Source organism: Rhyacophila brunnea, unplaced genomic scaffold, assembly GCF_057557595.1.
Source record: "Rhyacophila brunnea isolate RB1 unplaced genomic scaffold, BYU_Rbru_1.0 scaffold_11, whole genome shotgun sequence".
NCBI classification, from domain to species: Eukaryota; Metazoa; Arthropoda; class Insecta; order Trichoptera; family Rhyacophilidae; genus Rhyacophila; species Rhyacophila brunnea.
The window spans coordinates 35,350,790-35,367,049 of NW_028232763.1; the positions used below are offsets into that span (position 1 = coordinate 35,350,790).

Genomic DNA, 16,260 nt, shown 5'->3' on the forward strand with positions numbered 1-16,260 from the left:
TACTGAATACAGTTTGCGTTTATTGCATTCCTGGTATAAATAACCAATATGGTTGACTCTCGACTTACCATGGTACATGTGAAAATATTTTCTACAGAATTCTCAGTATCACATCTTAATAAGGTTACCACAAATACAATTTTTTCCACACCATTTACTACGAATTTAATATTGTTCAGGGTGCAAAAATGATAAATATGATTCCACTTTTTTTCGTGTTTAATCCAACACCCTGATACGATAAATCGTCCGGTAAATCGAGAGCCAACTAAGCGGTAATTATATAAATAAAGCAACCATTGATGCAAAAATAAAATGACAAATTCCATTGAAAGAAATTTAGCCAATAAAATTATTGAAATGCAAAGAATCAACTTAAATAATTTTCCTTGTAAATTAAAATTTGTGAATAAAAAACTAATAAACGAATGGGGATCAAAAAATGTTACAATGATAATATATTAATTATATGTTGAACTTACTAACTATAATTTTTAAAATAGAGTATTTTAATATATGACTAGTAATTATTTCAATAAAAATAATATGTACTTATTTAGTGTACGTATTAATAATATTTTGTATGTAAAAATACTAATGATTAATGTTGATCAAATAAATTGATGAGTTTTACAAACTAGATATGTGACTAGTATTAAAAAAAAATGTTGGTTTAGCATTGATACTACGTCATATTTGTACATAAAACAAGTAGAAAATTTTCTAAACGAAGCCGATGGAATTGATTGTTATAGATATTGTAATGAGTAATGGTTTGTGTACAATCGAAGCTATACAGAATTGATTAGAAATGTAAAAATAATGCTGATTACATATTCTAAATGATTTAACGAGTTGCAAGATAAAAATTATGACATCACACGATATCACGATGTGTTTGTTAAAATATGAAGGGAGAATTAATTACCTTCGCTGGTAAGGGGATCTGAGTTTCTTCCTTTGCCTATTCCGGAGAAAAATAAAAACAGGGCAGGTTAAAAACACAATGAAATGAAAAGTCAAGCAGAATGAAGCGGAAAATTAAACGGATCGAAATCAAAATATACACAACTATTTTTACGCGCGGGGTACAGGCGGTTGATCTGAATATCTCATGAAATGGTAGGGAAAATTATTAATTTGACACTTTGTAATGACCGACGATTGAAAACAGTAATTTTTTGATAACTTCCAAAGACAATCAGGAATTGGATAAAACACAGTTTGCGTATGTTATGAAATATGACCATGAATTAATAATTCAATCCTATAGTTAATAGTCAAAATTAAATACCATCACAGTATTTGGTATTTTTAGCTATGGCAAGATAACATGAATAAAATGGAAATCTGAGACATTCAAATCAAATCTTTACCCGCTCCATACTATCATTACTGTTATAGTAAATATTCATTCATTGGGCATTTTACTTATAAAATTAACTAAACATCTTAAAACATTTATACCAAACAATTGCCAAAAAATATGATTTTTCTGCCTAATTAATTATTAATCAAAAGACAACCAACAATTCGACTGCTCAAAGAAACATAGCATTGAATAGCCTTATATTCTCAAGTACATGGGAATTTTTGATACATACATAGTCTATGGTTAAAATATTGTATTATATTATTTGCTTTGTCTATTAAAATAAGTAATGCTCCCCTTCACATTAGGCCAAGGCGAATATATGCGTCACCATTGTGGAGAGAGCGACATACCCATTGTGTGGCCCATAACCGGCAAATATTTACTGTACTTTGACATAGTGTCAGTGTTAACAAAGGATGTCAACATTCGTCTTGCTTGGGCCACTGTGAAGGGGAGCATAATAAAAATAATACAACATTATTTCAACTGCAGCATATTTCGGGTAATCGAATTATTTTTGTTATTGTTTGTACAATGGACCAAAAAAGGGGTTACATTATTTAGTATTGGGACCACTACAGAACTGAACATAGGTACATGCTCAAAAAATATATGGCATGGAGAGAATTTATGAACAGTCCATGAAAAACAATGCATTTGAAGAGTTATGTCATGGAATTTGATATATATTTTTATGTATGTGGAATAGTCTACATTACAACAATCAATGGAAAGGTGTTTTACGATACATTATTAAAAACAAGTGAAATAATTGACAAAGTTTGGATAGAGGTATGTAATCGAGATCAAATAGCAAATAAAACTGGAGAAAGGTCAGAATAATTAGTTCGAGTAGCAGAGTATTGGGTTGGTGATGGTGAGGGTGATGCTAACTGACCTGTGTTATCGGTCTGGTGCTCGGGGCTGCCACTGCTGTACATGGTGGCCAGCTTGCCGTCCAGGATGAAGCGGAACCAGCCATTGCTGCCGTTGCTAAGCTCGAGCGCAGCCGCCTCGCTCCACAAGTAGAGGCAGTCACGGCCGCGACACAGCGACCACTCCCGCCACCAGTACGCCCCGCCCAGCACCAGCTCTTGGGCGTCTTCCAAGTCTGAAGACACTGACACCGACACGCCCAACTCTGACGGCGTGCATACTGCCACCACTGTGCAATGATATTATGTTTTATTATTATGCCCCTAATACCGGCAACACTAGAATAATTATTGCCTACATTATATCAGAAAATACTCAGATGTCCAGCTCCAACTAAAAAGTAATAATTTGTAAAAAATAAATGTGTGTGACGAGGAGCACACGCAACAGAAGTGAAACTTTTTGTTTTGTTCTCCATTCTCATAGGTCTCCTTCAATGTATACAACTTTCCACTGAATTCTTGTCATGACTTTAAACCAGCGATACTCAACCTGCGGCCCTTTAACCTTTTATGTGCGGCCCGAAACACATTTATTATCAAGAATTTCGTATATCTTGAGATTCGTTTCGACCCTGACGCACAGATAGTGACACCGGAAGAGGATTGTCATTATAGTCTACATCAGATCTGGTATAAGAGTATTGCTATTGCACACGATTAATTTAAAAAACATGCATAATTTTTATAATCTCAAAAATGTTTTGTAAAAAAGAGGGGGTTTCATGATTTTTTTTGTCACACCAGTAGTGATGCGGCCCGCGTTACTTTACAAATATATGTATTTGGCCCGGGGGAAAAAATGGTTGAGTATCATTGCTTTAAACCAACCCATCTTCACTTCTACAAAGGTACTCCGCATACTTAGAAAGATACTCATTAGTTATATAGTCTTTGTGACATATTTGTATACATAAAAAACCATATAGCAAAACAGTTATATGTATTTGACTCATTTCGAATGTGTGATGTCTTTCGATAATTCGTGAAACGATTATTTTTCTTCAAGACATGCTTGCTTTTCACTCTCTTGAAGCTCGTAGGTCACATCTGTTTTTAAGACATTTTTGCCCGCTCTCACGAGTGATGGTTTCCAATCCCGATATCCTAAAGTGTCCTTGTGTCAGGTTTATCATGCACCATTAGCGATAAATGCGAGACTAATCAATGCTCCCCATTGAGACAATTTCAGTGATGTATGTACTGTGTATTTTCTTTTTGAATTTTTATTTTATAGTTTAATATTGTTCATGTTTTTATTTAGTTTTCATCTCTTCTGAGGCACATTTGCTATGTATTATAGATGTATTTTTATTTAGCTCTTTTGATTAGAACCAGTTCGTTTTGTATCATTTAGTGTTTTATTTTTTTACAGGTGTCAATACACTGACCTTTACGTTAACGTTAACAAAACAACCAGTCTTTACCACTGGTATGTAATAATAGTTCAATACAAAATTTGACATCAACACGCACTGTTAGTAATTCATTACTGAGCAAAAGGATATTATTTAGTCAAACCCATTGACAATTTAATATTGAACATCGATTAGATAACATACAATCTTCACCTGCAGAACTATTAGGAGCGGCTTGTTCTTCAGCCGGCTGATCGAGAGTGGGCGTGGCAGGGGCGGCCTCACTTCCCGTAGAAGACTTGTCGGGGATCGCCTCTCCAGCGGAGGCCAGTTGCTGCACCTTGCAGAAGACACCCAGCCGGGTGAACTGATCTAAGTAGATGTCGCTGGCCTTCTGCATCAGCTCTTCTGCTATCGCCAAGACCGCCATCTGACCGTCTTCGTCCTCCTGAGCATTTAAAAAAAACCATTACGACCGTGACAAAATAATTTAAACTTAATAAAAAAATTAGAAAAATACATTTTTAAAATCTACTGATTATGTTGATAGAACAAAACAATTATATTACTCATTGGTTAAAAAAAATGATATGTAATAATTTTGCTCTCTTTGTATAAACATTTTTGACTATGATAAAATGTAGAACCATACTTAAAAGTGTAAGTCGAGAAGATAAACAATTTATGACAATAAGTTGGATGTTCTTTGTCACTTTCACCAAGGCATTTATCTTATGGATAACTACCTAATCACTGCGCACTAGAAAAAATTGCATCTGCCCATGCTCAAGATTAAATTGTTTCACCATTATAATTAGTAAAACCAATAACATAATATGAATGGGAATATTGCATTTTCCAGTGCAACGTTTCCCAAGCAGTGTGTCGCGAGGATAAATCAAATGAGTCTTGGTGAATAAAGTTGTGATTATATTATGCTGTACGTTGCGTACTATCATGTGACATCACAGTACACTGCCGGTACGGGAAAAAAGTGTGTAATGTTGTTTTTCTTGGTTTTTAAAATGTTATCAGACTGATGCTACCAACCCATAGCACATATTGAATCTTTAAACGAACATTGTCAGTTACCAAAATCTGCCAAAATCACCAGAACAACAATGAGGTCACCTTCACGTTGTACCGCACTGCATCGACACCTGCATTACTCAATGAACATTTTTTATCATTTTCTACATGCCTACACATTTTCGACTCAAGTCAAGATCGTGTGTTTTTTGTTTTTAGTGGTTGGCACCATGTATTTACTGTAAGAATGTTGTCTATTATCTATGGTCTGCAGGTTGGGTTCTGTTCAAAATATTATCTATGGATGTAATATCGCAAGTCATTTTAACGTACGCACACGTAGAAACTGTTAAAATTAATTGAAATTAGCAGAAATAGTATATATTAATTGGAAATACTAATACATTAGAGTTGGCACTCTCCATCATAGAATTTACAGAGATGGTGATTGTTTAAAATATTCTGCGAAATGACGAAACCATAGACTAAATTTGTCGTCACGCCAGCGTGACAGTACGCGACGTGCATCTCAATATAATCACAACTTAGTTGTCATTATAGAAATTATGACAAAATATATACTCACTTATAAATATTTTATTAAATGGCAATCCGCTAATAATATACTTGTTAGTGACACAACAAAGAAGTAATTCTTGTGTGTCTTCAGACTATGTATAGACAACAGACTACATTGGAAATGTTTGATGCATTTAAATTTAATAGAAGGTAATGAAGAACAACATTTTAGATATAGGATGGTGTTATTATGTCAATAAAGAGAGACATTAATACTATTATTATATGTATGATACAAACATTAAATCTGAATTGTTATTTCTACAGAAACACAAAAAAAAAATCATGTCAGTTCATACAAGAATACAACAATTCAATAACAGTATAGCAATAGACAAGTTTATAATAATTATAACCCTTAAATATTGGGTTTTCAATTATTATACAATATATTAATGAAAAAATTATCGTCAGTTTTAATATTAAAAAGACTAAATAAAATCGCAAAACTTGACAGGAATTAAAAGACTATTAAATAAAAACGTTGGTTATTTTCTGTAACCTCACTGCGATCAGAAATAAAATATCACAATCTTCAATTTAATTAATTTTCTAAAACCATAAACAACAATAAATTATACTTGATCAGTGTATTACACAGGCAATACATCTTTCAGTAACTGCAACACATTTTTGCGACTTGATTTGAATAAAGCCATTTAAATTCCACAAGGCTAAAAATTGAAAGATGAAGGGTTTCAGAGCAATACATGCTTATATTAAAAATCACGATTAGAAAAATTGACAATGAGCACACAGTGTGAAACATAAAAAATAACCAACATTTTCGGGCGATTTTTATATTACAAGAGGGTCAAACGCACGTCACAATAGAAAAAACCACGATTTCCATAAACTCCCTTGTAATGAATAATCAATCAGCACGATGATATTCTAGAAATGACATTTATTTGTAAAATGAATAAGTATGCGACACAACTCTTGTGTCAAACAAACATTAGTCAGCAAAAAATTAACTAGATTGGTAATCAATATTAACAATATTAATTTATCGATATTACGTTAAATTTAACTAATGAATAGTATATATACGTTGATGAACATGAAATTAGCATCATATTACACATCAAACAAGCAATGAAAGATTAATTTGGCTGATACTATTATACTTTTAGACTGATTCGGCATTCGCTTAGTTTTGATTCAGATAATAGATAAATTGAAACATAATAATTTGCGTTCTTTTAAAACTCACGATTCTTTGAACCACGTTTGAATTTTGAATTGTTTGTCAATGTCGACATTATCTACTCGTAATATGTGCGTAGAGGCTCACCACTGATGCTGCACTTCATAAATAATTCATTATAAAATGCACTCCGATAGTAATGACTTAAATTAATTCGAATGAGATAAAATAGCCGGTGATGAAATACCACAATATCTACAGACCCTGGCCAATTTTTAAAACACACCAAACAATTTCATAGGACGTCCAACAGTTTTTTTAAGAAAAATGGATATTGGCCATATGCTCAATCGAACGAACAACACATTGAATAAGTGGAAAAAGACCACATGTGAATTTGACAGTAAAATATAGTAGACAGGTAGAAAATGCAATCATTATGGAATGTAAAAATAGCGCTTTAAAAGATAAACATCTATCACATTTCATTAAAATAAATATTTTAAGTTAACTTAGTCTAGTTTAATTAATATTTAGTGGCGATTTTTCTTGGCAATAATTTTGCGTTCTATGAAATTACTTTGCAAATTTTTTTTTTATTTTATTATTTCGACCATGTCCGATCCTAATAGGATCATATATGGACCTCCACAGAGTGTAGGTTTGTATTGACAGATTTTGTTTTACGAGAAATGGATGTCAGCCACTTGCTCAACCTATTAGGTCCATACTCTGACTCATAAACAAATTGAAAAACAATATGTGAACTTGCCAGACCCAGGATTCGAACCTGTACAGAATCAGAATTATTAGATTCCACAGGTAAGATAATGAATCTTCTTCCAGGTGGAGCCTCCTATGGTTCTCTTACAAAGCAAGTTTCAGTGTGACGGAAAATGTAGGGTAATTCCTCAAAATTAATGGTTTCTCCAATATCTTTGATCTTGCCACTTTATACTACCATGTGGTTAACATGCTTACAATAAATAACAATTCAAAATTCTTTCGTGAAAAAGTATGTTTTATAAATAGCTTATGTCTCTTTTGAATGTGTCCAACATAAGACTGATGATATCTCGCACTAACAAACCACTAAACAAAAATGTCCATCACATCATGACATAATGGGGTGTTACTTGACTATGTTATTTACATCGGGTAACAGAAAATAAAACGCATATCTCAATAATTATCATGTGAAATGAATGAGACGAAACGTGCGAATAAGGAATCGGTCGATCGCGTTATGGGAGTATCACAAAATAGAAATATCAGCGCGGCAGGCAAATAATGCTTAGAAACATGGTCTGTGGCCTTGTCGGTTTGGTCGTTTTTACCGTGACGGGTGTTTTAATGTAGGCGTGGGCGGGGTGCTTTGGCGCGGCTGCGCGGGGGCCAGCGCTGCCCCACCCGTAGCTGAACACTGCGTCCTGCAATTCGCATCCTACTTTACAAAAGCACTTCACCCTCCCCTTTTACTCGGCACACTAACATTATTTAACACTATTTAGTTTCACAAAAAAATAACTAGAGGAGTGCCACTTGAAGTTTACCCATGGTCTGATATTCAGCTATCACAAAATTATAACAAAAAATCATCAGTAGAAAATTAATAGAATGTATTATGACATAGTCATAAATGTAGGGATGTCAAAAATGTTCAATACTTGTCTTCCAATACGATACAGTATTGACACTGTCTTTCGATGTGATACATATCAAACGGTAGTTATATGACATTTCTGTCACAAATTTTTAATTACAGTCGAACTTGGTTATTACAATCACGGAAATAGCGAGATCTCGGATGTAATGAAAAAACATTTGTTGACATTTTAGTTTACGATTTTCTCCATACATTTATTCACTTTTATAGCGAGCTATTTCTCGGGTATACTGAGCAAAACTGTTAATGTGTCGATCGTTTAAAAACAATATTTTCGGTTGTATTACAACAACCAAGTTCGACTGTATGATAATAATATTCTTACTGAATTAAAATAAAACAATATATTTAATAGGAATTAACCCACATAGTTTGATAACAATCAGGACCGGTTCTATCCACTTAGAGCAGCCATTATCAACCGCTGTATCGTGATACACTAGTGTCGAGAAATATTTGACATCAAATAATTTTCTATATTCGGTTTTTTTATCATTACAACTTGGAATATTTTTGTTGTTTTTTCTTTAAATGCAGGTGTAATACCGAATATTATATTAGGTGGCGTGTCTTTATTAGAAAAGGGTTGAAGGGCCTGTCCTAAAGGGCCATTGTCAACTGATCTTTTTCTATAACGTCTTTACACCAAGAATCATCATTTAACAGCATTAAAGTTATGTATTCCTACACTATTTTATCCATAAGAGCCGAAAGTCAGGTTATCGGTAAACTTCAAGTGGGCAATCTCTTTAGATTATTGATATCATATCTCACCAAATGAAATAAATAATAAGTTCAAAGCAATTTCATAATAAATAACATTGTAGACACACCAAATTGTCCGATAGAGCATGAGTATTTATTTAGATCCGCAAAGAGCAAATCCATACATATATTCATTTTTCATTTCGGTTGATATAACAGAAATCCAAATATAACAATATTATGCACCAATCAAAATAAAAAGTTAGATCATAATTTTCACCTTTACATAACTCAATAATATAACATTAAAATATAAATCAATACTGTCATAAAAATAAAGAAAAATGTTTGATTTCAATTTACCTCATTATCAAGAACGGATGCGACAAGTTGGGTGAGCGATGCGGCCGCCTGAGGCTCACTCAGCGTGACGAGGAGTGGGGCGGGACAGTAGTGTACCATCTTGCGAACCAGACTGAGACACGCTCGCCTCACCCCGGGCACAACGGATCCTAAGTATCGCCCGCAAAACACTGGTAACAACCGCCTGAAACCGAGCAATTAAACAGTTAAAGCCACAACTGCCACTTTTGTTTCAATTTCAATACTAGAGGAGCCACTCATTTGACTCGTCATATTATTATGTGTGCCTAAAAACCATGTATATAATGCATAAGTACCAGTGACAAAGGCTCCATAGTAGACGATTATTTGAAGCCTACCTTCTAAGAAAAATAGATGAAAAGAGAATAAAATAGGGAACCAAATGAATATATCGTCAAGCGTTGAGCGGCGCGCACAACTCAAACGTATAACCGTGTGTGAAAATGTTTGTAGAAAATGTCTTTTTTGGTTATAAGTTTCAGTTGCGCGCGCCGCTCAATGGTCCGACGAACGCGCCGACGATGGACGGGGCCTAACGGTAGATGTATAATATGTACTAATCACTGATTCACCCACAGCTAGCGGGAATATGTATGAATTTCAAAATATTTTGAGTAAACAAAAATAAATTTCCTACTGTATTATGGTTTCGTTTAGGCAAGGTTCAATTGATTTTTAAAACTGACAAACATAATCTGTAAATTGTAGTCTTAGTTCAATGAAAACAAATACGTATATTCTTTTTTTTTTACGTACAATCTATTTGAGTATCAATATATCAGTGGCGAAGAGAACTATTATGGTTTGGTTTAGGCAAGGTTTAATTGATTTTTAAAAGCTAACCAACATTATCTGTAAATTGTAGTCTTAGTTCAATGAAAACAATTACATGTGACTGACAAAGTTTAATGTGCACTATTTATGTTGGATCTTAACAGCCTACTTCCACCCTTCGCCACTGATTATTATGATATTGTGTACAGGGCACTTCCAAAAAGTCATCATCTTGCTAAACTCCATACACCAAGATTATCTTAAAATTCGACTGTGATGATTGAATGTTTGATACATTCTTAAATACACTTGCAATCGGTGTAATCCTTGCAACCAATAATTTACAACTCTCTCAACAAAATATTAATCCACATTTTGATACACAACATTCCATAATGCAGCGCGTGAATTAGTATAATATAACAATACTTACGAGAGGTAAACGGGTGCCATTTCTTTATCGCCTTGTGAATTGGAAGCTTCGGTGGACTCAGGCTCGGGAGCCCCACTTCCCGCCACGACTAACCACTCGCCGGGGCATTGAAGAATTGCTGTTACTTCTCGGTGACCTGTAAGCAGAGAGTTTGAACCAATAAAGATAAAGTCTATAGAATACTCAGTGTTTTACGTTGTACGCTTTTCCTTCCGTCTGTGAAATTTAGTTTTATAAAATAGGAAGATCGATCGAGATGAACGCTGGTTATCATTTAATATTCCCTTATTTTTCCAATTGCGTTTATTAAACTATAAAGCATACATTGATTGATTAGCTTCATGACTCTCTACTTATCTTATGGTACGTTTATACTCGGATACTTATATCGTGATATTTATGTCTGACACCAAATTCAGTGTAAACTCTAGTTACACTAGTATCTACATCGTATGTATGAGACACTTACCTAATATCTGTCTTGCCACTTGTATGGCTCAAATGTAAACACCGAGACTGCGACAAGTCTCTACAAGTGTTTATATTAATATCGTAATAATTGTATGAATAAAATATGTGAAAGTATACAATATATTGTGTTTTATTATTATTAATACAAATTAACTAATATTAAAAAACAATATATAATATTAATTCCACATAAGTAATTTTAATAATCATAGGATGTCAAATGATACGAAATAAACAATCTCATAGATATATTTATAGGTACCAACAAAATAATGTTAAAGATAAGATTATTTATTTACTATGATCAATAAATAATTAAATACAATTGAATTGAAGAAAACCAGCCGTGATAATTATTAAAGTTATGTGAAATGGGCACTATATAGCTAGGTATATATTGTGTTTTATTTGACAGTAATGAAGTTTGAGCCCATAGTGAGTAGTGACACAACGTATGGAAGGTATACGACATAAGTGTGGAAATAAGTTACATTAGCATAATGTAAACACCACAAATTGACACCTCCTACCTAAAAGGCCGTAACTGCATTTTTGACTATTTCGACTTGATTGTCTTTTATTAAATAATTTTAAAGATAATACAATGATAATCGAAAAAAAAAAAACAAATTCAATCAATATATATATATCAATCAACTAAAAAATTATGATTTCAACATTAAAAATTAGTGTGGTGTTATGAAAATTATTTAAAATCGTACTACTGAAAAGTACCATTTTGCAATTCCGGCCTTATACATAGGAGGTGTCGATATATTTATAGCAATTGTTACCTTTGAGAGATATGTACAAACTGATTCCGTGAAAGAAGTATACTTATTTGAATAATTTATGTCAGACACCATGTAGGAACAGTCTGTGAAATCTACTGTCAGACACAAAACATAAATATTACGATAGAAGTGTCCTAATGTAAACGCACCAACCATTCAAATGCATTTCATCTTAGTCGAATGGGTATTGTGCTTTTATAATATATTTATGCTTCGATTTTATTCAGGCATTGGCTATAACCATAGCCTCCAAAATTCTCTTTGATCGCTAGCAGTCTATAGCCAGTCCTACATAACAATAGTTTAATTATGTTATTATAAATTGATTAGTAGACATACCTTGATCATGCCTCTCTCTGGCTTTGTCCAAGGGTGTTTTTCCGTCTTCGTCTCTGAGATCTGCATTAGCACCGTGTCTCAAAAGAACTTTAGCGACAGCTGGTCTCCCAAAGCACGCAGCATAATGCAAAGATGAACTGCGCTGACCTTTATTTACGTCCGCTCCTGTCAACGTACAATGTAAATTATTATTTTATAATAAGACAATATTCGTGTCATCAGAGCTTAGGTCTACAAGCAAAACATGGACCATTAGTGAAATGTATATTTTGGGCAGAATGCGGAAAGACCAAGAATAAAATGGAAAAGGAACCAGACAAAACAAACATATTTATTGGCTGAAGAATCGGCGTTAGTAGTTTGACTAAATCACAGTCGCAATTAATAGAACGGAGAATGAAATAATAATAAGCATTTTTTTATCATCTTTGGATCAATCTATAATATATAGAAGACTGTTCATAAAACAACTCGTGATACAAACTTTTACAACTAGTTTCTTACCCCGCTCGCAAAGGAACTCAACCATCTCGTGTGTGCCAAAAGCAGCTGCCCAATTGAGCAAAGTCTGCCCTACGTCATCCATGAAGTTGACGTCCACATTCCCTGATTGTACGGCCTCCACCAGAGCGTCCGTGTCTTTACTCCGGATGCAGTCGATCAGCTGACGGTGAGTCTTGTCTGAACTGCCACTCTCGCCGCGGCGCCCACTTGACCCGCTCACTCCTCCCAGCGAACCCCCTCCACTCGATCTGAAAATGGAAAATGCAGTTTATAATCACAAGCGCCAACATTCGTTCCGTTTAAAATAATATTTTAGTTGTAGAAATATAGTAAGTACAGACCACCACGGTGGCGAAGGATAGAGGTAGACTGTTAAGATCGGAATAAATGGTGGACACTAAACTTTGTCAGTCATATGTATTTGTTTTCATTGAAATAAGGCTACAATTTCCAGTTAGTTTTTAAAATTCAATTAAACACTCCAAAAATCAAGCCATAATAAATAATGTTAAAAAATACTCGTCTATCTATAAAATATCTAAATTTATGCAATTAAATCATACATAACGTGAATATTTTTATAATATTTTTTATCTATTATATCAGTGCCACGGACGAGTTAACTCGCCAAAGCATGTATGTCGCGTCAGGCCACGGACGAGTTAACTCACGGGTTCTAGTAAATGTCATAATTTCTGAATTTGTGTATATTTTCTAAACAATATTTATCATTTTAGTGTGAAAATATTCATGATAAACTCGAGAAACATGTTGATTTGGTAAGTTTTCACAAATATTTATCATTCTGTTGCTATTTCATGTTTTTTAAGGGATTTATTTTGTTCCAAAAATAGCAAATGAATTTTAAAAAAATTGAACTAACAACAGTAAAACCTCGTTAGTAAGATAACACTGATAATTCGAAATTCGCCGTAATTCGAAATTTTGAACATTATTTTCATATAAAACCATATCTTTAATTCGAAATGATTTCAGAGTCCTGGCATATAAAAATATTCAATAAATCGGAAAAATGTGTCAACAAATTAGAAAAATAAAAAATATTTCGTATTTTTCTATAATTCTAGCTACTTGGTAACTTCAATTTATGGATTAATGACACATGGTATTTGCACAGATTTTAATTTGAAATAATTGTATCAGAAATTTGGTAGGCAAATTGCCCACCTTCAATTTGGGCAAACCTGCATCATAACCTCATTGACTGAATATCACTCCATACTAATCAGTCGATACCTCATTGGCTGCATACCATATATTACTAATACGCCGACCAGTGAATACTTTCCTAACGATCAGAAATTGTGTATGCATCAAATCGAAAAGCATTTCTAAAGGACTATCCTATATGGTAAATCAATGGACAGGACACTAAATGGCCACAAGGTGAACGGCCAGGAAAATTTTAACCACCATCTTGGTATTTTATGAGCTTCTGTATTTTAAATAAATTGAGTAAATTTTAAAGAGGCCCTTAGGATATGCCTATTCATCATGCCAAAGATAATGCTTCTACACAAAAGTGCATAATTTGTTGGATTCTCTGAACTATGCCACCGGACTATAGTACCGAGAGGAATAAAAGGAGCTAATGGCAGTCTTCATCCAGCCAATGATTAATATATAATGAAAGAAGTGTAACCGACATGATAAAAGAATTACCTTTGGATAGCATGTCTTCCTTCACACAAGAGGACAAGAAGTAAATCAACGAGCCGCATGCATTCTAGACACCAGCGTTCATCTGCGGCAACCGCTCTTTCTAAGGCTGCACACAATTCTAACCTCACTAAACTCTGAAAGCAAAGATACAATCAAACATAATAGGTCATAAATCACTTTAATTCAATCAAATATGATGTGTCAAATCAATAAAATTCAATGAAATACATTACTTTTTAGTATTATACTTACATGTGTAATTTGTGGTGATCCTCTGCAGAGGGTGGAAAGTAAACTGACGGTTGTGGAGACAGACGTGTGGGCGTGGGAGGGATTCGCATCTTCTGAATTCTCAGCAGCTCCTCCGCAGGCTTCCAAGCGTCGCACCAATTCTTCCACCAGACCTGTCATCAATGACACACAAACAATGGTTAATTTAAATTCCAATCTCCTCAAATCACAGTATCTATGGAGTCAAGGCAACAAAAGATGAATCAATACAACACTGTACAAATTTGAAATTCGTCGTATATCAAAATTATATTACTTAGATTTATTAATTATATAAGATATATCGTGGGTATTCTGCGAAAAAGCACTAGGTCAAAATTTTGCTGTTTTGACTTAATGATGAGGTAATCTTATTAAGAATACGCTCTATAGTCTACAAAAACATATCTATAAAACTGGCGAAGATAATTTATGTTATACAGATGACATACAATCTATTCAGAGAAAAGGCACTAAAGGGACTTAATGCATTTTCTTCTCTCATTCTCAGGCTATATTCACAAAATTCTGCCTACGAAACTGCACTAACTCATACTCAAAGCAATATCGCAGAAAGGAATTTGCATATGAATTTGTGTGAAGTTATTTTTTTGTCTCATTCGTATTTTGACCATTGACAGGATAAGTGTGTTACTGATTTATAAACGTACCTAGCCAAAAATAAGGGCTGCGAAAATATTAAAAATGGAAGAAAAAAATAAATATGAAAGTTAAATGTTGAAGCTAAATGGTAAGTTTTTTTTTCTTATTTTACTGTATAACATGCTTATTCACTATTATGTGGATTCATAACTTAAAAATGTTTAATGCTTTTACTGTTTTTTCGAATATCATTGAAATCTTTTGTTTTACTGTAACAAAACTTATATTACATTAAAGAATACCTACTGTAATAATTATGTGATTGTTGAATATCTACATGTTGTTTATCATAATTTTGCTTTCAATTGTATGTCATAACTGTTATATTATTTATTGTTAATACGAGTACTACCTACAAAATCTACATTATACTTATTTTCATTTTCTAGTGACAACTACTACTTTTACGGATTTATCACAGAAAAAAAAACAAGTTGAATGGTACCCAAAATAAGAAGCAAATTAGATGTAGCCAGCACCTCAATGGACTTGCCAAATAATGAAGATAGTTTGTTGGATGATAGCCAAATACAGGTTTTTACAATTTTATAAATGTTTGTAGACTTTAGTGACGATGACATTGCTGATGAAGATTACATTCCAAGCACATTTGATTCTTTGGATCCTTTAATGGCATAGAAGACAATAATTCTGGAAATGCTATTATTTAACCTGACGAACAACAGCATGATACTTATGTCTATGATTTATACTGCTGAAGATAATATTTCTAGTGATCCGTCTATAAAACCTCAGCATATAGGTAATACTACAATAGACAAATATACCATTGAAAGGTTTCCAAAAGAAAATGCTCGTTGGCGTCAATCTAAGCCAAGTACGTGGGAGGTAAATGTGGAGAAACGTAGAAAAACGAGATGATTGCCTACCATATTTGGGAAAGCATGATATCTTAAGACAAGCAAAGCTCCTGAAATCAATCGATTGTGCTAAATGCCGCTATCAGTGTTCTGCTAATTTTTCAGAAAATCAGTGTCTGAATGTATGTAAAATGTATTGGGTAATTGGATCTCACGAGAGAAAAAAGGATTTCATTTTACGAAACTTTTCTTTTAAACAAACATATATAAAAAATTTTATCTACTAATAGGGAAAAATATGTTTTTTTCTGATTTTTATACTTTTGA

The 16,260-nt window shown here is 33.5% G+C and overlaps 1 protein-coding gene across 1 annotated transcript in view; it reads right to left on the reverse strand.

The window, feature by feature from the left end:
• The window catches only part of Ufd4 (ubiquitin fusion-degradation 4-like), a 67,778-nt gene that overhangs the window by 32,957 nt on the left and 18,561 nt on the right, over positions 1-16,260 (reverse strand). Inside the window, exons 8-17 of the mRNA XM_085960354.1 lie at positions 14,432-14,583; positions 14,180-14,313; positions 12,497-12,744; positions 11,993-12,157; positions 10,389-10,524; positions 9,161-9,344; positions 7,764-7,856; positions 3,882-4,116; positions 2,274-2,540; positions 929-964 (exon numbers count right to left, since the gene is read on the reverse strand). Coding sequence (XP_085816480.1) covers positions 929-964; positions 2,274-2,540; positions 3,882-4,116; positions 7,764-7,856; positions 9,161-9,344; positions 10,389-10,524; positions 11,993-12,157; positions 12,497-12,744; positions 14,180-14,313; positions 14,432-14,583 — 1,650 coding nt within the window. The remainder of the gene's footprint in view (positions 1-928; positions 965-2,273; positions 2,541-3,881; positions 4,117-7,763; positions 7,857-9,160; positions 9,345-10,388; positions 10,525-11,992; positions 12,158-12,496; positions 12,745-14,179; positions 14,314-14,431; positions 14,584-16,260) is intronic.